Here is a 26,098-nt window from a genome sequence, read left to right on the forward strand (position 1 = left end):
CACCACTCTTTGTTGTGCTACCCCCCCACAGTCCTCTCATCTCACAGTGTGTGGGTGGCATGGCTGAAGTCATACTCTGAAGGCCACACCATTTTGCGCGGTGGGAAAACACAACAGAGGAATAAAGGCTCAGCACGGCTGTCACGGGCTCCTGAGAGCATTCCACTGTGCCTCCAAACATCTCCAACACCACCCAGCTACAGCAGGGTGAGGTGGGGGGGGGGGGGGGGGGGGGGGGGGGTGTGTGGGCAGTACCACCCAGCTACAGCAGGTGAAGTGGGGGAGAGAATCAACAAGTAGCCATATGGGTGCTTAAAGGTACAAGCTGTTTGCTATTTTTACCAGTTGGTGGTTAAACACTTGAGCTTCAACGAACAAGTGTTTGGCGGAGGGTGGGGGGGCGGGTGCAGGAATGAGCAGTGACTGCAATCTGGAAGAAAAGTTCTGGAATGCAGCCATGACGTATGGCACATAATACAGAACCTGTGGAAAAACGTCCATCTTGTTTCTGTGGCATCACAGCCCCCAGTTCACGGGATCACACAGGGGAATCTGCTCTGCATCAGACTAACAACCCCTGAAGGTTCAGCAAGCCCCTGGTGAGCAGGGCAACTGTATGCGAGAGTCATTTTACTCCACAACTTTGGATGATCTTGTCAAGATGAGAGTGATGCAGGAAGTGTGAAAGGAAAGGTGGAAATGACCCCCCCCCCATGTCTGTTTGCTAGTGTACATGCACTGATGTATGAAATTAGAAGGTGAATAAAGCATCTGAAATTTTTTCGTGTGATCAAAGAGCTCATTTACCTCTCCGCTTCATTAATTAGACCTTCTGGTTTCTCTTCGATCAGATGCTACACAATGCAGAGAAAAGAAAAAGAACATGTAATGCAAAAGTATTTTTAATTAAACATACGGGTCTTTTCAACCCAAACTCAAACATAAACGTCTTCTCAGTCTTAGGAAAAGTGACCATGGCCAATGTGACACAGAGGTCCCAATCACAGATCTGTAACACTCTGCGTACTGACGGGATTCTCTTCTGCTCCACTTAATGTTGCTAGGTTACACCATGGTGCGCTCAACTATGGCAGTGTTAAATCTTTAGTCACACCAGAGTCCCAGACCAGGCCTGTGCCTGAAGAGACTCATCACGCTAGTCCACATCAAGCCCTGACAAAAGAACTTCAGTCCTACTGACAGCAGTTAGATATATAAATCAGAAAATGTCCAAATTGCCAGTCCAGGACGGTCAGCGCTGACGAGCAGAGTGAGTGGAAAGGTCTTATTTGACCCCATCTGACCATGCACGTGTGCAAGCCCATACGCTCGCTCGCGCACGCACACACACACACACACACACACACACACACACACACCCAACCTCTCACCCCATCTGATAAACACATCAGGCCTGAGCATTTGAGTGGCCATAGAGGTGACAGGCCCATTAGAGTGATCTGCTGAGATTCCCACAATTCCTCCAGTTTCTATTCATCCCCACCTCCCCCCCTGACCTCCCCAGTGGGCCTCACTGGGCTAAGACGGCAGCATGGCTGTAAACGGGGAGGGGTGAGCCGCTGGGCCCGACACCCTGTAAATGACGCTCTATTATACAGGTGCCACCATCACTGTCCTCCAGTACAGCAGTAGAGGAAGGAAGGTGTGGGGAGGAGACCAGAAGAACAGACACTTCACCACAAAGGCAAGTGACACGAGCAAAGTAATACCCACATGGCACCTCCGGGGAGCGCTTTGGAATTCAGAGGGGTAGTTATCACAAAAATGTGCAAGTGCTTTGCTATTCACAGTCTGCTCCTTTCACCAAGGTGTTCCACATACACACTGTGAAAGGCTCAACTCAACATGGCTCAGTAATGTTGTGTTCATTTCCTAATTGTTTGCCATTACTGAGTACTTATAGCATCTAAAAATTAATTTGCATGAATAGTATTTTGGTTACCTGTAGTCCATATTTTGCATCAATAACGGTAATAATGCCTGAAATGAAAATGAAAATATCAGTGAAATGTAGCCAGGATAAACCTGCACTGTTGCATACTGCACAACACAGATTTTTCTGTTAGAGGGCCAACAGACCCCAGGTTACAGAAACAGACAGCAGGTTACAGAGACTTTTCACAAGTCTTACTTGCACAGTTCTCCTATGTACTTAGAACAGAAAATAACAGCAAAAATAACAGCAGTGCTGTAAACAACTTGAGCCAATCACAAGTGTCTGGCTCTGTGCTAGCAGCACTCGTGCCCCCAAAGCACTCCGCAGACAGGCAAGGATTTTTTGAGGACTTTGACTCGGTTCTTTAACTAAATACTCACCATCCAGGTAAAGATCACTTCCCAACTCGGCATCAACCCAGAACATGGAGGCAACGGATCCTGGTGGGGACAGAATAATCCACAATCACCCAACGCGGTGACCACAGCCCTGTGACACCCAGATCAGTGCGGCACTCTTGGGAGAGCAGGGGGTGGAAATGAAGCAAAATAAAAATATTTTCTTGGGTGCTTTAAAATGCATTACCAAATTTCATGGGTGGATGGATTTTTTTTTTGTCACTACAGAATCTGTTTTGTTTGTTTCCGTGTGATTCAACTTTTCTGATTTAAGTTATTTCACAGATTCTTGTGACAGCAAAGGCCCATCTTGTTCAAATAATGGACCTTTGTCAAGCTGTCAGGGTAGAATAAGAAAGCACTGTAAATATTTTATAGGATAGTAATGAAAGCAGTGTTCTTAAAAGACATTGGATGCCCCCCCCCCCCCCCCCCCCCCCCCCCCCCCGGTTTAGGCTATAACCAGGTTTTTTTTTTTTTTTTTTTGACAAAGGGCGAGGCTTGTTCCCATGAGACCCACACAGAGTGACAGGCCTGTCTCAGCCAATGACAAGTCAGTGTAGTGAGAAGAGACCTGGTCTGAGCGTGCTCCGTCAGCCCCACAAGCTAAATTGTCTGCCAGACACAGCCTGGCGTTGTCCCCTTCTGCCTGTCAATCAAGTGCTCAGTCTGTTTGGCAGAGGTGCTGCCCCCTAAGACCTTACGTTTGATTTCTATTTCACCCAAGTGTTGTCTGATGCCCCCTTCCCCATGCGGTGCTGGAGAGGGGGGAGTTGCTCTCGACTTAGGAGCGGCCCAAACTTGTTGAGGCTGTAAGATCTTTTGTTTTTGAAAAGATTATGTCATCTTGTTCTTATTTCAATAAAGAACTAAAACGATCAACAAGAAAAGGAGTTGAAAGGGTACATGGACATTTGGTTTCTTCTGATTGAGAGTACGTAAGGACACAAGGAGCAGCTACCAGTGCTGAAAAAGTACCTGGATCTGCCAGACCAGTCGTCTCCAGGAGAATGTAGTCAAACTTGCCTTTCTTCTCCATTAAATTTTCAATTGCTTTAAGTCCGTTATCTCTGCGAACAGTGCAAAACAATCAGTTTATAGATGAACAACAACAAAAATACAACTATTGTCATTGCTCTTGATCTAGCTTTACACTCTTACACACTTCACATCTAGCTTTACACCGTCATCACCATTTTACAATCCTTACATTTTACACTAATGACATTAAAAACTGGCACTTTTGTCCAAAGCTACTTACAATTATGTAAGAGTAGAATTTGAACAATCAAGTCCAGTACAATGACCAGTCTTTGCTTATCTGGTCCTAACACGATCATGAATAAAGACACAACAGAGTAAACATGCTTCCTGGCTAGGCCTGTGTTGAAAAAATCGATTTTCCGATTCAGAATCGATTCGCATATGATGATCTGATTATCGATTCGTACGTCCAAAGATCGATTTTTTAGTGAACTTTTACCCCCGCCTAGTCACTGAATTCACGCAGGCGTGCTCGGTCTAACTAACTGTAAAACAACATGGCGACGGACAGTGACGGTAACGACGATAGTCAAATCGGCAATCTAAAAACAGAAGGACAGTTTATCCAGTGTCGGTGACTATTTACAGTTAGTCCGTGTCACTGACCGTTTACCCAGTGTTTTTACAGTTTAAAAAAGTTAAAAATGCTCTTGTAACGTTGGGCGCAAGGCGATGGACGAGACAGAATCCTTTGCACTTTCCAAACCGTTACGTTTATTACATTTACCGAAGCGCAGACAGCGCACATAAAACACGTTTACATAGAACATGTGTGACTCAAACAACGACGAGCACAGGACGCTGCGCGCGCGCAAATTAAAGACAAACCACATAAACCCCACGTGATGACGAGACGAGTCACAGGTGAGGATTATCACAAGATGCACCCGCACCCGCGGAGATACGCAGACGAGTAGACGCAGACAACGTTAACACACGCCCAACAGGGAGGGGTCGGGGACCGTAACGTGACAGTTCTGTTATTATATTCTTACTTTAAAGAAAAATACACGTTTACATTTTATACTTTCAGTTTATTAAGTGTGAGCACTTTTAAAATAAAAATGCATTTGGTAGCAACAGCTTTTGGGTGACTTCTTAATTATTTCAATCATAATAATAATGCACTGGTTAGTGTCCCAGTAGGAGTCCACTGTTGCAGATATAGACACCTCAAAGATGTCCTCTGTTTATTGTCCTGGATTACCTTTCTTGAAGGTAGATTTATGATGACCCTTTTCACCAGTCTTCCAGCCATCAGTAACTACCAACTACCAGTAACTATTTGCTGATTAATATTGATATAATACTAGTTTTAACATGTTGCTTCTGTACATAGTCAGGAAACAGCTCAAATAAATACATTTTTAATAACACTAAACCCCGAATTGGATCGAATCGGATCGAATCGAATCGATTAAATCGGATTAAATCGAAATAAATCGATTCTTAATCTTCAGAATCGGAATCGGATCGATTCTTGGAATTTGAATCGATACCCAGCCCTATTCCTGGCTCAAAGCCCCGGAGAGCTACCCAGCGTTTACTACAATACTTCCTTCAAGCACAGTTCTCTTCTCTGATTTTGAGCACCGATTAATTTTAACTCATGAGCTGATTTAAAAACTGATCTGAGGTCAGTGTGGCTGTACTTCACAGAGCAGCATAAGCAGCCGTTCTGGATGTTTAATTTTAACCCATGAACTGATGTAAAAACTGATCTGAGGTCAGTGTGGCTGTACTTCACAGAGCAGCACAAGCAGCCGTTCCGGAGCTCCAGCCACTCTTCATACAGCTCGCCTGCCTGGCTCACTGCCAGGGATTTCTCCAGTGCACTGCCTACACGCACGCACGCACGCACGCACGCACGCACACACACACACTGTTAGACAGAAGAGCACTCACAACAATTTAATCTCAGAAGATACAGAACTATCCAGTTCTGGAACATGTAGCTAAAGTATTTTGAGATAATTTGAGTCAGAAAATCACCTATCCCTAAACTTCCTTAAACTTCCTTAAAAAGAATTGTAAGCCAACTTGCCTTCTCCAAATTCATTGAGTATGACAGCTATTCTTTTGTTATGTTGCTCAGTCAGTATGTAGTTCAAAAGTGTTGTTTTCCCAGCACCTGTAAAAACAAAACAAAACAACAGAACAGAACCACATATACTTAAACAGCCACACGACAACTTGAACGCATATTTAGGGTGTTTTAGGATGCACCTTGTATTAAGTTTACCCAGGTGCCCTAGCTGTTCCTGTGCTTGCGCTGTGGAGTGCCAGGAGCATTTTCTCTGGCAGAGAATTGGTCAAGTCCTGAATTTAACCTACTGTACATTTTTGAACCCTGAAACCCCCATCCCTACCATAAGGATCATAAAATACCATTCATGAACTCTGCACAAAAGAGGTGTGCTGGCAGCATTCTCTCACACAAAGTCCAGAGGCTTCAATAACCCCAGCAATATTTGTCGGAAATTAATCGGTCAGATTAATCTTAGCTGTGATACTAACAGGTACACAGGCAACAACTACCGGAGGCTCTCTTGTTTGAATTAGTCTAGACGAACGGGAGCAGTTTGCTAAACCACAGGAGTCCCTTGACCCCTCCTCACCCAGGTAGCCCGTGATGATGGTCACAGGTATTTGCGCTGCGGGTCTTGGTGTCTTCTCCTCGATGGGGACAAGCTCTGGACAAGCGTCCTCGTCATCCATCAGGGCCTTTTGAACAATTTTACATATTGGGTTAAAAAAAGATAGATTAATTCGCTATCTGAGATTTAATTCATTTGAGAAACAACGACAAAAGCATTATTGAGAATCTAAGACCATAAATGAGTAGTGAGCCAAGTTCGGGTCCCGTTCCGTTCACTTATTCTATATATAGTTCACTAGGTTATTTGGCCAATCTCGTCGCATTTTAATTTAAGCGTTATTTCTGCGCAAAATTAAATTAACCGGTCACGTAAAAAAGAAGCTAACAAGCCAGCTAAAGTGTCATGATTGCTAGTGTCAAGACTTGACACAGACTGGACCACATTATTCACACAAAGCAACTTACTCAATTCTTGAGCGGTTATTTGTTTCTAATTACACGTTGTTTTCAATATTAGGCAAACTCAGCTCGTTCGTCGAAGGTTGTGTGACACGGATTAACGTCCGGCTTTGTCACACTATCCTAAAGTAGTTCCTAGCTAGCTCCGCGATTAACAAAAGGTAAAACGACTGCATGCACTTTATAAAGTAACAGATTATCAACAGTTTTACGGCATAGTAAAATTCACTTTCATATAGATTTGGATACCAACGCTAACATAATTAAATGCGATTTGTGATACATCTAACTCCGTATTTGTTTGCCCGTGAACGCGTGTGCTACAGTTTAAGATAGTATGTTAGAACGGAATAAGCGCGCCCTCTAGTGTTTCGAATAGTATATTTCAATGTAATAGTGTGTCAGTCATAGTAGAGGAGAGCTGAGAACTGGAGAAGTGTACACCACATTTTGTATTTAAATAGAAGTAGTACGCCTCATTTTCCCTGTCACTTGTGCACATCATAATTGCATTTCTCCTTGTGTTTAACATTTTGCAAATGCTTTTGTACATATTGCAAATGGACATGGAAAGTTGTCTGTTGTTTTTTTACATTATCAGTTGCTTATAGCGTGTTTATCAAAATGTGGTGTATGGATTGTCTGTTGCATTGTCTTACCCTCCCAAACATTTAGTCTTTAGGTCATCGCCTAGGTCATTATATGCAAAAGTGCTGAACATTTTTGTCATAATCTCTAAGGCATCATTTTACATTTATTTATTTCGTTAATTTTTTTGTTACATTTTGGTAATTTATCCTAATTTGATTAAATTGTTTACAAGTGAACATTCAGTTACAGTAAGAAATGGAATTGGTGAAGACTTAGATCAACAAATGGTCTCAACCATAGGTCAGAGGTGCGTCTCATGAACCTGTACCGTAATTGGCAAACATTTATAGATGCTAAACAGGGCTGTATCACAAAGTCTCATAATGGAAAGACAAGGCCATGTATAGGGTGAACAGCCAATAGGAGAAGTAAGACTGTGGTGTAGAGAGGTAAGACTGTGTGGTGTAGAGGGGTAAGACTGTGGTGTAGAGGGGTAAGACTGTGTGGTGTATAGGGGTAAGACTATATGGTGTAGAGGGATAAGACTGTGTGGTGTAAAGCTGAGGGGACAAAACAGTGAAATACAGTAAGGGCAACAATTGTGGCAACAATTTACATGTTTTACATGTAAGTCATGGTCTCACAATGGCTGAAGCTGGTTGCTGGGTGCAGCCGAATATCTCAAGACTAGCTCATAGTGGTAGCAAAGGTTCCATTTTCAGACAGCAAGAGGAGGCTGTATGTGCTCAGGTTGTTTTGAATATGTAGAATAAGTTTCTAATTTTGCAGTTTTTCCAGTCAGTTGTCTGTCTTTTCAGTCAACAAATTGCAGTGCGACCAATACCATCAAACAATATTGCTGTACAAATTTGATTCCAGTCCAATTTATTGCTATCAGTCTCCCACATACAGTCATGTGTAACTTTGTGTTCCATGTGTTTGTATGTGTGTAACATGTATTTGATATACCACAGAATGTGCAGCGTTCTTGAAATCAAAAGCTTAGCTAGTTTCCATCAGAATATACAGTCTGCACTGACTGTAACTTATAGTTGCACTGACAACATGACTAAGTATTTTGACTGCCTTGTTCATAGGCAATGGCACACAGATAGTCTGATGGCACTGACAAATTGACTGACCTAAATATTTAATTTTGGGGCAAAAACAAAGAATTTTGAGTGAAGTATCTGCTTTTGCAGGTATTTCATTGAGTTTTGCTGTTTGCACTAACTGTTTTGAGAAATGCACTAGTTGTGATGCCAACCCACTGAGCAAAGACACGTCCAAAAGACGTCAATTAAACGTCTTCGTCAGACGTTTAAAAGACGTCCACTGAAAAGCCAGAATGAAAGTTTTTGCGACGTCTTTTTAAAAACGTCTTTTGAACGTCTATAACTGACATTCAGTTGACGTCAATAAAGGACGTTCAAAGGACGTTTAAAAAAGACGTTGCAAAAACGTTCATTCTGGCTTTTCAGTGGACGTCTTTTGAACGTCCATTATTAACGTCAACTGAATGTCAGTAATAGACGTTCAAAAGACGTTTAAAAAAGACGTCGCAAAAACATTAATTCTCTATACGGCTCTGGCCAAAGGGTGACTGTAATGGTAAAACAGTTTAGGGTTTGTCCTGTAACCCCTTGCCTCCAATCTCCAGATAGATTGTCTTTACCACTCAGGAGAGGGCAGTGTTATTGTCGGACTCGCAGCTGGCCTCCAATAAATCCAAAGAGAATCGACTTCTGATTGATGCTGATATTTATTGCAAGCAAATGTTTAAACAAAGAAAAAAGGAAAAAACCAAAGTAACAAATGAAAACAGCAATAGTAGCATGAAGTATTTGCGTATCCCCAAGTAAGCGGAGTTGCTCTGGTTAGCAGGCCCCAATGGCTGCAGGCCTCACAACAAGCGAACTGGCGTGCCAACTGAACCAGCTGAGGTCAACAATGGTATTGCTGGTCTGCCCCTCTCCGGCTCTGCATCTCAGTCGCCAATTTATAGGAACGGCTCACCTATAGAGGGCGCACACTCAGAACAAACCATTAAAGCTGCAAATATGACACGGCTCCTACACACCAGCCCCTTAAATGATCATAGATCAATTATTTTAACATGGACAAGAGGAGCCACAAAAATTATGTCAGTAAGCAGTCGGTATAACCTCCTACATGAATTGCATGATGTGCAAGTGGTACTTCCCTTTTAGTGTAACCAGGAGATAATGATCATTCTTCTGCCTCAAGAAGTCGACACAACTTGGTAACGGGTCTTTCGAGGAATGATGTTTTGGTCTTTAGCTTAACGGACCAAATTAGCCCTTTGCCGTCAGGCTTGGTCTCCAAAACTCTTCCTAATGGCCAGGAACCCCGAGGAGCAGTGGGGTCCACTACTAGGACAACGTCTCCAACATTTAGGTTCTTCTTAACCGTTCTCCATTTCTGCCTTTCTTGCAGTAAGACAAGATATTCTTTGGTCCATCTGTGCCAGAACAGGTCAGCCATATACTGGACCTGTTTCCAGCGACGTCTGGCATAGAGATCGGACTTCGAGAAAGTCCCAGGAGGTAGAATCGGCATAGACTTAAGTAGGAGAATATGATTAGGGGTCAATGGTTCCAGATCATGTGGGTCTGAGGACACCGTAGAGAGGGGGCGGCTGTTAAGGATTGCCTCTACCTCGCAAAGCATGGTCTGGAAACCTTCATCATCAATAGATTGCTGACGGAGTGTAGAGTTCAGCACTTGCCGAACAGAGCGAATGAGCCTTTCCCAAACGCCGCCATGATGGGATGCAGCTGGTGGATTGAAGCTCCATTCGATCCCATCAGGAAGTAGGGACTCTCGGATCCTTTCCTCGTTTAATGACATCAGGGCCCGTTTTAGCTCCGCATGAGCTGCCACCAAGTTCGTCCCATTGTCGGACCTGATGTGCTTCACCTGGCCTCTCCTACACACAAATCTCCTCAGCGCATGAATACATGAGTCAGTATCCAACGAGTAAGCAACTTCCAGATGTATTGCTCTGCTAGACATACAGGTAAAAAGAACTCCATACCTTTTTACAGTGCTTCTTCCCCGCCTTACTTCAATAGGGCCAAAGTAATCCATTCCCACATTAGTAAAGGGAGGGAGATCAGGCAGGATCCTCTCCAGAGGCAAGTCCGCCATCTTTTGTTCACAAGCTCTGCCCTTCAGCCTTCGACATGTGACGCATCTCGAAAGTACCTTTCTTGCAACAGAGTTGCCCTGTAAAATCCAATATCTTTCCCGCAGCTTTGAGAGCATGTGGTTTCTCCCACTGTGACCGCTGCGCTCATGAATGTGTTTTAACAGGAGAATTGAAATGTGGGACTCTTTGGGCAGAATACAAGGGTGCTTGGTTTCCACAGGCATTGCAGATTTATGCAGTCGGCCACCTACTCTCAAAATGCCGTCGTCCAGCACAGGATCCAGTCGGCAGAGATTGCTGTTCCTATACAGCCTACATGGGTTAGAACCCAGTGATGCAACTTCTGTGGGAAATGCCTGTCGTTGGACGTAGGCAACGACAGCCCGTTCTGCTTCCACAATGTCATTCGCTGTAAAGAGCTGACCACCAGTAGAACTCCTGAAGTCCTTAGACTTGATACCCATCTTTCCCCTTTTAGAACAAGCACCATGCGATGAGGTGAATCCTTTTCCTCCTTTCAACCTCATGGTCAAAACTCTTTTTAGTCTGAGATACCATGCCACTGCTTTTAGTAGTCTCATCCAATCGGAGAAGTACAGAATAAGCCGGTCTGTGGGTGTTTCAGCTTTCACCACAGCGGCAAACGCGATGGCGTTCTTCTTTGTCTCTGGATCTTCTCGAGACACAGAGCCCAAGGCTCCAATTGTTGGCCAACTGTCCTCAGACTTCCAAAGGAATTCAGGGGCATAAAGCCACCTCCTCTGTTCAAAGAACCTTCTTGCGTTTAGTCCTCTGGAACAGTCATCAGCAGGATTGTCGTTGCTGCTCACGTATCTCCATTGAGACGGATTTGTATTGTCTCGGATCAGCGAGACTCTATTTGCAACATAAGTCTTAAACCTTGCCGAGTCATTTGCGATGTATTTCAACACTGTTTGGCTGTCAGTCCAGAAAATCGAGGGCTTTAAGTGGAGGTGCAGTTCTCTCCTAAGCAACCGGTCTACCTTCACCAGCAGTGCTGCAGCGGCCAGCTCCAGTCTAGGAACAGTGATGGTCTTTAGTGGAAGGACTCTAGACTTTCCAAGGACAAAGGCGACATGCACCACATCCTGTTCATTCACTTGTCTTAAATAGCTGACAGAGCCATAGCCACTCTCACTGGCGTCAGCAAAGTGGTGCAGTTCGACACACCTCGTCACTCCATAGCCCTGGGGTTTCAGACAGCGTGGCACACTGAAGTTCTTGATCCTCTCCAGGCTACCGGTCCATGCCATCCACCGGTCAAGCACAGGCTGCGGTAATGGCTCATCCCATCCAATGCCTCTACCGCAGAGCTCCTGTAACAACTGCTTGGCTGGAAGAATTAGAGGGGCAAGAAACCCAAGAGGATCAAAAATGGAGCTGACAACGGATAACATACCTCTGCGGGTGTGCGGCTTTTGGCCTAAGGTGATGTTGAAACGGAACCTGTCAGAGTCCACACACCACTGCAGCCCCAGTGCTCTTTCCACAGGCAAATGGTCTTTGTCCAGGTCCAATGACTTAGTTCCCTTGGCTCGGTGTTCTACGGGAATGGATGCAAGAACAGCCCTGCTATTGCTGACCCACTGAGTAAGCTGAAACCCACCTCTACTGCACAATGCAGTAAGATCCTGTACCAACTGAATGGCCTCCGATTCTTTGGCCACAGACTTGACACAATCGTCCACATAAAAGTTACTCCGAAGGGTCTCTGTCACCTGAGGGGGAAAACAGCTCTCATTGTCAGCAGCGGTTTTTTGCAGAGCAAAGCTTGCAATACTTGGGGAAGACACAGCACCAAATATGTGTACAAGCATACGGTGTTCCCTTGGGTTCTGACTGGTGTCACCTTGTGGCCACCAGAGGAATCGCAAATAGTTCACATCAGACTTTGCCACCCTAACCTGATGGAACATTGACTTGACATCAGCCATGATTCCAATAGGCTCTTTGCGGAATCTCATGATGACTCCAATGAGGGAGTTGGTCAAGTCCGGACCCTGGAGTAGTGCCGCATTAAGAGAAACACCGTGAAAAGAAGAAGCGCAATCAAACACCACTCTGAGCTTTTTCTTTTTAGGATGGTAAACACCATGGTGTGGTAAATACCATACTTTTCCTGGTGATGTTACCAATTCCTCCTCTGGAACTTCCTCAGCATAGTCATTCTCCAGGCTGTCATTGAGAAATGTGATGTAGTCATATTGATATTGCTCATCCCTTTTCATTTTCCTTTTCAGGCTTTGCAAGCGCTGTTCTGCAACTTGCCGATTGTTCGGCATAAACGCACCGGGTTCCCTAAAGGGCAAATTCAGACTATAATGTCCATCGTCCAAGAAAGCTCTGTTGGCTATCCCTAAAAACTGCTTGTCCTCAATAGACATTTCAGTCTTTTCCTGTGACGCAACCTCATTAAAATCCTGATTATACTGTGAAATCAACAGCTTTTCCAGATCCACCACAGAGATCCTATTCACAGTTGCACAGTCACCACTAATAACAGAACTTCTTAAGGGCCCATTTACAACCCACCCCAATCGTGTCCTGACCGCATAGGGACCCCCGTTTTGGCTATTAACAACCTCCCAAGGTTCTAAAAGGTTAGGGGCATTCGTACCAATCAAAAGCTCTACCTTGGAACTGATGGTGGGGAGAGTTATCTTACTTAAATATGCCCAAGGCTTCAAGTCACTTTGCTTGGGAATGCTGTTTATGGTGACAGGCATTTCCTTTTGTGTAAAGGTACTTGGAAGAGAAAGGAAGTTATCGCCATCCAATGCTGAAACCTCCAATCCTGGAACTACATAAGTGGGAACAGACAATTCCTGATTCATAGTCCGAAGAAGAATGTGTGTCCTTTTACCTTTCATATGGAGGCGCGACATCAGCTCCTCAGAGCAGAAGGTGGCAGACGACCCAGGATCCAAGAGAGCGTAGACCTGCAAGACATGGCTGCCCTTTGCTGCCTTGACCTTAACGGGAACAATAGGAAGAACACTCTCTTGATCTCCAGCCCCTATGTGACCACATAACTCTGCTAATGCGCTACCTATAACACCAGAGATCTTGTCCGCTTGTTGTACTGTGTTTCTCCCAATATGTAGGACACTTGGATGTGCCCCTTTACAAATGTTACATGTGAGACGTTGTTTGCAATCCTTACTGATATGGTTTGTGGCCTGAAGACATCCAAAGCATATCCTGTTGGCCTTTAAAAGGCTGAGCTTATCTTTATGAACTTTCTTTGCAAAATCCTTACAATTATCCAAAGTGTGCTTTGAGTGACAAAGGATGCAAGAAGGTTGAAACTTTGCCTCTTTTAGGGGGAGAGATACACTCGTAACATAGCTAGTGCCAGATGACTTTAAAGGTGGTGACTTCAAGATAGGCTTAAGCTTTCCCCTACTGGGTGTCTGATCTTGAAGATCACCAAAGACTGGATCAGCTGATATAAAAGCTTGTTTTTCAATAAAAGAGACAAGATCTAAGATTCGTACTCTCCGATTACGATGCTCATGTAGCTCATATGCCTTGTTGCGCCATTTCTCTCTGAGCTTGTACGGAAACTTGAGGGTGATGCTTCTCATATTGGATACTGTATCCAGCTCCTCCATATACTCCATAGCATTGCAGCAGCTCCTGAGAAACATGGCATAATCCTGCAACCCTTTGGAATCCTCAGATTTTATCTGGGGCCAAGAAAGAGCCTTGTCCAGATAGCCACATGAAATCTTGTATTCGTTTCCAAAGTGTTCCTTCAGTAATACCTTTGCCCTCTCATACCCTCTATCGGGTGCCATATATTCACAACTCTTGACCAGCCGTTGTGCTTGTCCCTTAGTATACTGAATCAGAAACTGCAAGCGGTCTCTACTGTTATCAGTTTTGCGTTCAATCATATTTTCAAAGGAATGAATAAAGGACTGATACTCAAGAACATGGCCCTCAAAAATAGGAATGTTACCTTGTGGCAATGTAGACAGAAGTTGCTGTTTCATGAGCATCCTTGTTAACTCACTCTGGTTTTCCAAGATTTTATCCACGTAACTTTCATGCAAAGAACTGGATTGAGTCTGCTGGTGAGGCACAGCAGGCTGACCAGAGCCTGTGGCTGGATGGGAAGTGAAAGAATGGGTAGAAGGAATGGTGGTAGGAACAGCAGAGGGGAGACTACGAGCTGAAGTGTGTTGTGGTTGAGTCCTCACTTCACCAATGGCTCTTGGATAAAAGGAAGACCTGGTATAATCAGCATCTGAGCCCACATCAAGTATGGGAAATTGTACATGAACGCCTGCTTTAGGCCTGACTGCTGGATTGGACGTTCCATAAAGATTAAGAGTGTAAAGGATCTGACACATTCAGTTGTTTTGGTTTTTTTTTGTTGTTGCTTATTAATGTAAGAGAAAGGACTCTTATTTTGGTGGTTGCTGCTGCGCCGCCCACTTGTGACGCTGCGCAGCGTATTTATGTCACTGCCGCGAAAAGAAGGCAAAACGACATCAAGAAAGGAAGGTGGTTAGGACTCTCATAAAAGGAAAACTAGCACCTAGCTGAATGGCGAACAAGGTAAATACTTTATATGGTTGACTGAGTTGAAGGTGTTTAATTGCCAGAGGCTTATTTCTTTTTTGTTGTCTGTTTGGTCTGAGCACTTAAGTATACATTGTACCGATATTGATTGTGAGAAGCGATTGTGAACTTGTTTTGCACTGAACATGCTTTCATGGTCTGTATTGTTCTGTATGGTAATTGCAAACTTTGTTCCATTTTAACTAGCTCTTACGGTGAATTCCGAAGACATCAAATAAATCTAACGAATCATCAGTTTCGAGTTTTGACCATTCTTCAGCTGGGATTGCTACAGTAAGAGCTTGACCCTCATCAATCCTGACGACTGCTGCGAACACGGCTGGAATTAGCGACGAAAGGTTTCACTGTAGCATTTCATCTCGGGTTGCTAACTTCCAGTTCTCATACGGATTACAGCAAGGCCTACGGTAGTGACTTTGCGCCTCCTACAGGCGGCAGTTGAAATGGATTAGATGCGATGGTCAAAAGTTACACGGCTATTCAAGGTGAGAGCTGAATAGCAAGGCAGAAAGGAAGAAAATATCTTCTCCAATCACAGTGACTGAAACCAAATTAGTTTTATGAACTGGGAAAATAAATTTGGTGCTTGTCTTGGTAAACGGACACTTATATATAATTTTAATTTACAGTTCATGTATAGTAATTTTGTGGACACTTTTAGTTTAATGTGGCATATCTTTAGTAGCAGTGCCGATTAACTACAGTTTTTATATAATTGTCTGTTTGATTTGTTTTGCTGTGATTTCTTCTGTGATCATTGCTCTTAACTGTGTTACTAAATTACAATTCAAATGGCCAATCCAATTGAAAGGGTTAAAAAGCAAACTGATAGTTCCAAACATGTGCGTATGGTTGAAAATGAAACTGGCATTGCAGAAAACCAACAATTAGAAGGTCAGTTTCAAGAATCTCAAAATGAATCCAATCTACCTCGCCGTTCAGAACGCGCACCCAAACCTACAGAAAAAATGCTCTCTCTCCAAAAGGAGGAGGCTCATAAAAAGGAAAGAAAATTTATTTCCATGTACAACCAATGGAAAGTTCAGGCCCGAGGTGCACGCCAACAACTTAAATCAGATATTTCAGATGGTCAGTTAACTGCTCTAGTGGACAACTTGGAGAAGGCAAGGGATGATGTTACAGGTGTTTATGAAGAAAACAGACGTCATAATGCACCGCACCCTGAAATACGACGACAGGTTGATGCATGTGTGTCAGTAACTGCTGATATTACCAAAATCATTTATGAAAGGATATCACGTGTAGATGGAGAGTTTGACTCTGATAGGGAAAAAGGTCGACTTCTCACACTGCTCGATTGTGACCATGCTCGTTCCATTTATGGATCTACTATCTCACGGGTGAGCCACAAGTCCATCATCCATTCTAGTCATTACTCCAGTCATCACTCCGTGACTTCATGCCTGGCATCTAAGTGTGCAGACGCTGCAGCAGATGTGGCAGCTAAGGAAGCTATGTATGAGGTATTATTGGAAGAAAATAAACAAAAAGAAAAGATTCAGCATTTGGAAGAACAACATAAACAAGCTGTTGAAGCTCAAAAACGTGAGTTAGAACGGTTACAGGCAGAGAAAGATCTAAAAGTAGCTCAGGCTAGGTTGGGTATCTATAGCCAAGAAGCAGTATACAGAACTGATAATTCATTCACTGCGTATGAGCCAAGGACAGATCAAGACATTAGCCAACTCCCTATTCAAAGTTCATCCAACACTGTAACTGCAGTACCACAGACAGACATGTCTTCTCTTGCACAGGCTCTTCAAGACAGCATAGCCCTAAATAGACTTCCAGTGCCAGAACCCTTTGTCTTCACTGGTGATCCAATGCAGTTCGTTGAGTGGAAAAACTCCTTTATGTCACTCATTGATCAAAAGAGTGCTTCCTTTGCTGACAAGTTGTACTATCTAAAAAGGTTTGTAGGAGGTCCAGCTCGTAAAACTCTAGATGGTACCTTTTACAGAAATGATGCTGAAGCGTATCAAGATGCCTGGAGCAAGTTGGATCGGCGGTATGGTCAACCATTCATTATACAAAGGGCTTTCAGAGAAAGGTTGGCAAACTGGCCAAAGGTTCAACACAAGGATGCTGTGGGACTGCGAGAATTCTCTGACTTCTTGAATGCCTGTCTGGATGCCATGCCTCATGTTAAGGGTCTCCAAATATTAAATGACTGCGAAGAAAATCAAAAGCTTGTACAAAAACTGCCAGACTGGGCAGCTTCTCGTTGGAATAGACAAGTCACGCAAACACTGAACCAAAGTCAAGATTTCCCTACCTTCCAAGAATTTGCAGCCTTTGTATCAGTGGAAGCAGAGGTTGCTTGCAATCCAATAACCTCTCTATATGCACTCCGTTCTTCTGAATCTGCATCAGAGAAACAAACCACCAAGGATGTCAAGAGGAACAAGGCCAGTGTTTTCAGCACACAAACAAACACAGATGATGATAGGGTAACAAGGTCGCATACTAAACAAACATGTATGCTCTGTCAAGATAATAAACATCGGCTTCATAACTGCACTGCATTTACAGCAAAGCCTTTGGAAGAGCGTCGGAAGTTTGTTAGAGAGAACAGACTATGTTATGGATGTTTAAAGCATGGACATAGTGCAAGAGACTGTCGCCAGCGTCTCCTATGCAGAACCTGCAAGAGGAAACATCCCACATGTCTTCATGATGATGCCTATGAGAAAACTCAGAAACCCGCACCTCCTATGGCCTCAGCACAAGCTAATAATAGTGAGGCAGTGGAAGCCGTTGCTCTCAACGTAGCTGGAGAAGAACCGTCTATCAACACTTCAATGATTGTGCCTGTATGGGTCTCATCAAAGACCAGTCCGAGTTCTGAAAAGCTTGTCTATGCTTTACTTGACACACAGAGTGATACTACATTCATTGATCAAGAGGTGAGTGATGGTTTACAAGCAGACACTCATCCAGTGAAGTTGAAATTGACCACCATGATTGGTAAGGACACAGTTCTAAAGAGCCAAAGGGTGTCAGGGCTTCGCGTTAGAGGCTATAGCTCTGCTGTTTATATTGACCTACCTCCTGTGTACACCAAGAATTGTATACCAGTAAATCGGACCCATATTCCTACCAGCAACACAGCCAAGCACTGGAAGCATCTTGCAGCCATTGTAGACGAAATCCCACCACTAATGGACTGTGAGGTTGGCCTTTTAATAGGCTACAACTGCTCGAGGGCCTTGGCACCAAGGAAAGTAATTGTAGGAGGGTCTGAAGAACCGTATGCTGTGCAAACTGATCTGGGGTGGAGCATTGTGGGATGTTCACTACCATATCTCGATATGTCTGAATCCAGTAGCATGTGTCATCGTGTGGCTGTTAGGGAGCTCCCCCCTGTCACTCCAGCAGATGCTGTTCGTATACTAGAATTAGACTTTAAGGACATTGACGATGCATGTAGAAAGGTGTCTCAGGAAGATATTCTCTTCCTGAGTAAACTAAAGAACAGCATAAAGAAAAATGCTCAAGGCCATTATGAGATGCCTTTGCCCTTTAAGGAAAGGCCCATTCTGCCATGCAATAGACAGCTTGCTACAATTAGACTCAACCATCTCAAGAGAAGGCTGTTAAGAGATGAGCTGCATAAGGAACATTATGTCATGTCCATGAACGAGGTCATAAAGAGAGGAGATGCAGAAGAAATAAGGGATGATGGAATAGAAGGAGAGAAATGGTACATTCCTCATCATGGTGTCTACCACCCAAAGAAACCAGACAAATTGCGTGTAGTATTTGACTGTTCAGCACGGTATGGAGGTACAAGCTTGAATGATCATCTTCTTTCTGGACCAGATTTAATTAACAACCTGCTTGGTATCCTCATTCGTTTTCGTCAACACCCAATTGCACTAATGTGCGATATTGAAAAAATGTTCCATCAGTTTCATGTGGACAAATCTGACAGAGACTACCTTCGATTCCTCTGGTGGAAAAATGGAGAGCTCAATGCACAGCCCTGTGAGTTCCGCATGAAGGTCCATCTCTTTGGTGCCACCTCCTCCCCTGGGTGTGCAAACTATGGGATGAAACATCTAGCCAACGAAAACAGTGATGTGTACCCCCTAGGTGCAAGCTTTGTGATGAAGGACTTTTATGTTGATGATGGGATTACTAGCACAAAAAGTGTAGAAGATGCCATTAAGCTTGCAAGAGAAGCACGAGACCTCTGTGCTCAGGGTGGCTTACGGCTACACAAATTTGTATCGAATAATGAAGCTGTTTTGGAAAGTATACCTCCTACAGAACGAGCAAATGATGTTAAAGAGCTGGATCTGGCATTTGATGACACGTCCTTGGAAAGAGCCTTAGGTATTCTATGGCACACACATTCTGATTGTTTCAAGTTCAAGATCAAGTTCAAAAACCAGCCAGCCACTCGTCGTGGAATTTTATCAACAGTTGCGTCCTTGTATGACCCTTTAGGGTTTGTGGCACCCATATTGCTCACTGGAAAACGAATTCTACAAGAGATGTGTAGACACGGCACTGGCTGGGATGATCCCCTGAAAGTTGAACTTCAGCCAAGGTGGGAACACTGGAAAGGTGATCTGAACAATCTGGACAAGATTGACATTCCCAGAAGCTATGCACCTGTTAACTTTGGAAAAATCATCAGAACAGAGTTGCATCATTTCTCGGATGCAAGTATCAGTGGCTATTAGGGCTGTCGCAATAACCGCAATATTGTAATACCGCGATATTCACCTGCCAACCGCAGGGAATTCCAAGCAACCGTCACACCGCGATGTTCGTGTTTTCTTTTTTTCCACAAGGTTCTTCTTGTTTTACACGTAAGCCGCTTCGCTGCGTGTGTGGTGGATGTTAATTACTATTTAAAAACTTTCGTATCCGTTGCTTCTGAGTGGCCTTTTTATGGAAACAATTGCGGCTACTCTGGTCGCAAAACCAAATGTGACCGCCAGTTTGGGAGCATTTCGGCTTTCAACCGAATGAAAAGAGAGAGCCGGACAATTTAGACGAGGCAATATGCAAAATCTGTGCGCGAAAGGTTGTTGTGAAACGGGGAAACTAAGAGAGCTCGCGCACATGCCGAGCTCGAGCTACCTGCACGAGCCCTAACGCAGATCCCATCGCCTGGTGGCGCGACAACCAGGTTAGATTTCCTCTGCTTTCTAAAGTGTCCCGCAAGTACATGTGTATTTGTGCAACGCCCACACCACCAGAGAGAGTTTTTAGTGCTGCCGGAAACATTGTTACCCCACTTAGATCCTCTCTGAAACCACATAAGGTGAACATGTTGGTTTCCTAGCACGTAACAAGGACATGATAACGCCGGACTAAACCTAGACTTTATTACTAAAGGAAGGGTTTCGTTTTCCTTCTTTTTTTTAAACGAATTCTGATCTCATGTGCTCAAGTTTTTTTGCCTTCTTTGCACAGCGCAGATCAATCGTAGGCTATAAGCTGGACTTTGTTTCCATGAAAGAGTAAAGGAGCGTTCTTATTGCACGTCATTAGCCTTACGTGCTCTGCATTTAACAATAAGGACTGTTTAATTTGTCCTACAACTGTGTCGGCTTTGTTATAAAAATATAATATTCTTAATAACAACTGCAATAAAAACGTGTTTATAATAGCACTTAAATCAGGATATGTTTGTGAAAACAACAAAAATGGCGATAATACCGCATATCGCGGTGTGGAGCCCTGTTAATTTACCGCAGTGGAAATTCTTACACCGCGACAGCCCTAGTGGCTATGGTCAGTGCTCATACCTGAGACTCAGTAATGAAGATGGAGAGGTTCACTGTGCTTTAGTCATCGGAAAGTCAAGAGTAGCTCCCACAAAGCTTACAACAATCCCGAGGCTAGAACTGACAGCTGCAGTTGTTTCGGTAAAGGTCAGCAATATGCTAAAAGAGGAGCTTGGATATGCAAACGTTCAAGAATTTTTCTGGACTGACTCCAAGGTGGTGCTAGGTTATATAAATAATGAGGCACGGCGATTCCACACGTTCGTAGCTAACAGGGTGCAAAGAATTCATCTCAGCACAACCCCTAAGCAATGGAAATATGTCCCTACTACAGAAAACCCAGCAGACCATGCTTCGAGAGGTTTGACCGTCAGTGAGCTGCTGTCCTCCAACTGGTTCACAGGACCCAGGTTTTTATGGGAGAAAGACATGTACTTTCCATCAGATGTTATTTTAGAACTACCCATTGGAGACCCAGAAATCAAAGTGGTACACACTCTGAACACGGAAGCTGCAGAACATCTAAGCCTGATAGATCGTTTGTCTAACTTTTCCTCATGGCGAAGAGTGACACAGGCAGTTGCTCGCATCCTCAGACGAATCAACAAGGACACGTCTAACAGCTTAACTACTGTGACTGAACGTGACAATGCACAATGCACCATAATCAAGGCCCTGCAGGGAGAGGTGTATCAATGCGAGTTGAAGAAAATAAGCAAAGGAACCTCTCTGCCATCTCATCATGAATTGCATTCTCTTAATGCTTTCATAGATAAGGATGGTGTGCTCAGGGTGGGAGGTAGACTTCATAATTCATCGCTTCCTAACTCATTTAAACACCCTGCAATTCTTCCTAAAAATCACCCCATCACAAAAATGATAATTTCCCACTACCACGAAAGGGTCTGCCATCAAGGTAAGGGTCTTACAATAAATGAGATTAGATCCAACGGTTTTTGGATCCCAGGCATCAATAGGATTGTAGCATCCTTTATTCACAACTGCATCACTTGTAGGAAGCAAAGAAGACCTGTAGAGGAGCAAAAAATGGCTGACCTTCCACCAGAGCGATTGGAACCATCACCACCATTTACTTATTGTGGAATGGACTGTTTTGGTCCCTTTTTAACAAGGCAGGGTCGAAGCATTCACAAAAGGTACGGTCTCCTATTTACCTGCTTCTGCTCTCGTGCTGTCCATATAGAGATGCTTACTGACATGTCAACCGATGCCTTCATTAATGGGCTGCGTTGTTTCATTGCGATAAGAGGTACAGTACGGCAGATCAAGTCTGATCAAGGAAGTAACTTCGTTGGGGCCAAAAATGAATTAAAGAGAGCACTAAATGAAATTAATACAGAAAGACTGGCTGTGTTTCTTGCACAGAATCAGTGTGACTTCTGCATGAATGCACCTCACTCAAGTCATGCGGGCGGAGTGTGGGAACGGCAGATCAGGACAGTAAGAGCAGTCCTGAACAATACACTTTCACTCACTTCAGGCAGACTAGATGACTCTTCTCTGCGGACATTTCTGTATGAGGCAATGGCAATTGTAAATAATCGCCCTCTAACTGTCAACAACCTCAGTGATCCAAATAGCCTAGAGCCCCTTACGCCTAATCACTTGCTCACCTTGAAGAATATTACACCTCTGCCCCCACCAGGCACATTTGGCAAGGAAGATGTGTATGCAAGGAAAAGGTGGCGGCATGTTCAGTATTTCTCGAAGCAGTTTTGGGGTCGCTGGCGCAAGGAGTATCTTGCAAACATTGCTACTAGGCAGCGCTGGCATGTCCCAAGAAGGAATTTGCAGATTGGAGACATAGTGATGGAGAAAGGTGACAACTCACCAAGAAATGAGTGGCAACTGGCTAGGGTCTTGGAAACCACTACTGCCAAAGATGGACTAGTAAGGAGAGTCAAAATACAACTCGGCGATCGAAAGTTAGGCAAGAATGGTGAGCGCCTCAGTGCCCCATCTATAGTTGAACGGCCAATTCAGAAACTTGTACTATTGTTGGAGTCTGAATAATGTTTTACTTACTTTCTTACGTCCACATTTCTCAGTCTGAGGTTTAGCTTTAACAATGAAATATTTGATTCAGGTTCAGGTTGTATGTAAACTCATTAGCATTCGAAGATCCTTAATCTAGAGAAATCACTCATGACTAGTAAATGATTCCCAGTGTGTCGTATTTGTGATTTGGTGGGAGTGTAAAGGATCTGACACATTCAGTTGTTTTGGTTTTTTTTTGTTGTTGCTTATTAATGTAAGAGAAAGGACTCTTATTTTGGTGGTTGCTGCTGCGCCGCCCACTTGTGACGCTGCGCAGCGTATTTATGTCACTGCCGCGAAAAGAAGGCAAAACGACATCAAGAAAGGAAGGTGGTTAGGACTCTCATAAAAGGAAAACTAGCACCTAGCTGAATGGCGAACAAGGTAAATACTTTATATGGTTGACTGAGTTGAAGGTGTTTAATTGCCAGAGGCTTATTTCTTTTTTGTTGTCTGTTTGGTCTGAGCACTTAAGTATACATTGTACCGATATTGATTGTGAGAAGCGATTGTGAACTTGTTTTGCACTGAACATGCTTTCATGGTCTGTATTGTTCTGTATGGTAATTGCAAACTTTGTTCCATTTTAACTAGCTCTTACGGTGAATTCCGAAGACATCAAATAAATCTAACGAATCATCAGTTTCGAGTTTTGACCATTCTTCAGCTGGGATTGCTACAAAGAGAGCTGGTCAACATTTCACCCAATGGAACATGTGTGGCAGCTAAAGTGTCGGCTGTGGCTTTGATGGCTTCAGCACCTAACAAAGGTACTGATACTAAATAAGGCTCAGCTGCAGCCTTTTTTAAATAGTTTATTTTCGCAGTTGCTGCATCTATCTCAGCGCTCAATTCTAAAGTTTCCCTCCTTTTCCTAAGCTTTTCTTCCTGTTCCTGAATAACATGTTTCTCTTGTAATTTCAAAGCTTTAGCCATTAAAGCAGCTCTCTCAGCCTCTGTGTTAATGCGCAATGACTTTGACGTCTCACTTGATGCGTTTGATTCCGTTGACTTGTGTGATGCAGCGTCGTTAGTCGGACTCAGCATCAACATTATCAGAAAAAACAGTGGTAATGGAACTGGGATTCTCCACAGCCATAATCCATTCTTCCACGTTTGCGGTAAAAGCAGTTATTTGAGCTCGTCTTGACTGATACCATGTTTCATCGTCTTTAACGCGCTCTTCCTCATTTAACATACCGACGTAAGATGTATGTAATTCGTCAAACTCGGAGAGGTATTCACTGAATTTAGACATGTTTACCTTCACTTCATCAATATAATCTTTGCTGGCCATCAACTGATTCAAAATGTTCATTCTCCGAGTGATATGAGACATTTTTCCAGATCTGGCTGAGCGCAAACGTGCCGCCGTGTCACCATTCAAAGCGTCGGTCATTGCCTTCTCAGCCATACTTACTGAAAAAAGCCACTTTCAAAAATCACAAAAATCGAACCAAATTCACTAAACGCTACAGGACTGGATACGTTCAAAAGCAGATACAAACAAAATCGCAGTCCATCATCTAAAAAATCTTAGACCGAATTTACTTCTAAATTCCTCCCGTATTATGTATTAACGAGAAACCCATCCAAATCTAACATCGAAAGGCACGAACCTCCGTTGAAGCATTTCATTGTTCAACTTGCCATTGTGCAGCCGCAGCTTCCTGTTGTCCTCAAACAAGTGCAATTCCAAGGATTCAATCCGCGAATAATCCACAGCACATTGTTGACGTACTGTAATGGTAAAACAGTTTAGGGTTTGTCCTGTAACCCCTTGCCTCCAATCTCCAGATAGATTGTCTTTACCACTCAGGAGAGGGCAGTGTTATTGTCGGACTCGCAGCTGGCCTCCAATAAATCCAAAGAGAATCGACTTCTGATTGATGCTGATATTTATTGCAAGCAAATGTTTAAACAAAGAAAAAAGGAAAAAACCAAAGTAACAAATGAAAACAGCAATAGTAGCATGAAGTATTTGCGTATCCCCAAGTAAGCGGAGTTGCTCTGGTTAGCAGGCCCCAATGGCTGCAGGCCTCACAACAAGCGAACTGGCGTGCCAACTGAACCAGCTGAGGTCAACAATGGTATTGCTGGTCTGCCCCTCTCCGGCTCTGCATCTCAGTCGCCAATTTATAGGAACGGCTCACCTATAGAGGGCGCACACTCAGAACAAACCATTAAAGCTGCAAATATGACACGGCTCCTACAGTGACCAAGGCTTTATCAGAGGGGTCCATATACAAATGATGAACGAAAGGAAATACATATTCAGGTTTGCCAAGATCGCTTGGGAAGAGATTTTGGGCAAGTGTAAATTTTTGACGGGGGGGCGAGTGTAAAATGGACACAAATTAAGAATTGTCGCGATCGACCGATTGCCAGTGGTTAAAATTACCATTTCCAGTGGTCCCACCCAATATCAGAAACAGGTAGTTTTGTCCCACCCAAAAATTAAACCACAAAAAAAGCGGAAACAGTTTTAAAACTTTTATTCTAAAAGCGCGAGACGCGGTTCGACAGCGTTCGCAATTCACGCGCTGTGTTTGTTGTTAGCAACTTGTCAGGCGCTCTCTGGGTCTTTCACTTTCTTAAGGCTTGTCATCAATATCCCGCACTCATAGCGTCACTGACCCGAGCTCTCGCCTCGCTGGAGCGTCGGGTAGTTTGTGCCAGCGTTAAACACGAGGTCAGTGATAAGAGCAATGAATTTCTAACCATATGACCATATATGACGTTAAAACAGCTTTATTGTAATGTGCTGTTATGGTAACAGACTAGGAGGGTTTGGGTGAGCTCTCTGAAACGTAAAGTTGCATTACTCTCTGGCCACGTCCTAAACTGCAGACTGCTACTACACTGAATGTGTAAAAAATAAAACAAACAAACGAATAAATTGTAGCCGATGTAACCCAAACGAATGTAAACTACGCCACTCCCGAATTATAAAAGGGGGGGGAAAAGCCCCATCCAATCGTAATGGTTCCCCGTGATGATCCCCATACAGTGATCACACAGCTGTAGGTACGATAACACTTTTATTATAACAAATGTAAAAGAAGGAGCGATGACATCACAACCCCAAGGTTAAAAGACTCTAAGATAGTAACACTAGGTACAGCCTCAAATGGGTCCCGTGGGTGGCAGCTACGCATAGCCCAGGTACAAGAAAATAATCACTGCAACCATTAGCTGCGTCCTCCAATTTGGACACACACCCAAGTGCGCAATGCCACTCCCCAGACTTTCAAACGTAAACTGTTTCAAACACCCCAAGCACAGCACACAACCCTGGGCTAAAGTGAACTGCCAACCACCAGACAACCCAAAAAAAGGGACCCAGCTATAGAGTTAGAGCTGGGCGATATGGCCCTCCAAAAAAATCTTCGATTAATTTTTTTTTAATCCGATTTTCGATTTTAATAGATTTATTTTCCTCTA

General features: G+C 43.7%; 1 protein-coding gene across 3 annotated transcripts; it reads right to left on the minus strand.

The window, feature by feature from the left end:
• Positions 1-451: 451 nt before the first annotated feature.
• Positions 452-25,012, minus strand: cbwd (COBW domain containing). 3 transcript variants are annotated; one of them, XM_077004244.1, is made up of 8 exons: positions 6,232-6,437; positions 6,018-6,123; positions 5,440-5,530; positions 5,142-5,234; positions 3,334-3,425; positions 2,338-2,397; positions 1,964-2,001; positions 452-854 (listed from the first exon to the last, which is right to left on the minus strand). In XM_077004244.1, exons 1-8 carry the CDS (start codon positions 6,232-6,234, stop codon positions 804-806), a joined length of 534 nt encoding a protein of 177 aa, XP_076860359.1. In that variant the 5' UTR covers positions 6,235-6,437; the 3' UTR covers positions 452-803. The 3 variants fall into 3 exon arrangements, with proteins under 3 accessions (XP_076860359.1, XP_076860361.1, XP_076860360.1); XM_077004246.1 differs by lacking the exon at positions 6,232-6,437 and adding an exon at positions 24,274-25,012 and having other exon boundaries at positions 453-854; XM_077004245.1 differs by lacking the exon at positions 6,232-6,437 and adding an exon at positions 6,464-6,889 and having other exon boundaries at positions 660-854.
• Between the last annotated feature and the right edge of the window lie 1,086 nt (positions 25,013-26,098).

Source organism: Brachyhypopomus gauderio, chromosome 4, assembly GCF_052324685.1.
Source record: "Brachyhypopomus gauderio isolate BG-103 chromosome 4, BGAUD_0.2, whole genome shotgun sequence".
In the NCBI taxonomy this organism is placed as follows: domain Eukaryota; kingdom Metazoa; phylum Chordata; class Actinopteri; order Gymnotiformes; family Hypopomidae; genus Brachyhypopomus; species Brachyhypopomus gauderio.

What these genes read in the sequence shown, in the direction of transcription:
- cbwd (XM_077004244.1), bottom strand. An exon ending in AATGAATTTGGAGAAGGCAA is followed by an intron (nt 5,235 to 5,439) that starts GTTGGCTTACAA and finishes GCGTGTAGGCAG; the next exon opens with TGCACTGGAGAAATCCCTGG. An exon ending in ATGCAAAATATGGACTACAG is followed by an intron (nt 855 to 1,963) that starts GTAACCAAAATA and finishes TGCATTGTGTAG; the next exon opens with CATCTGATCGAAGAGAAACC.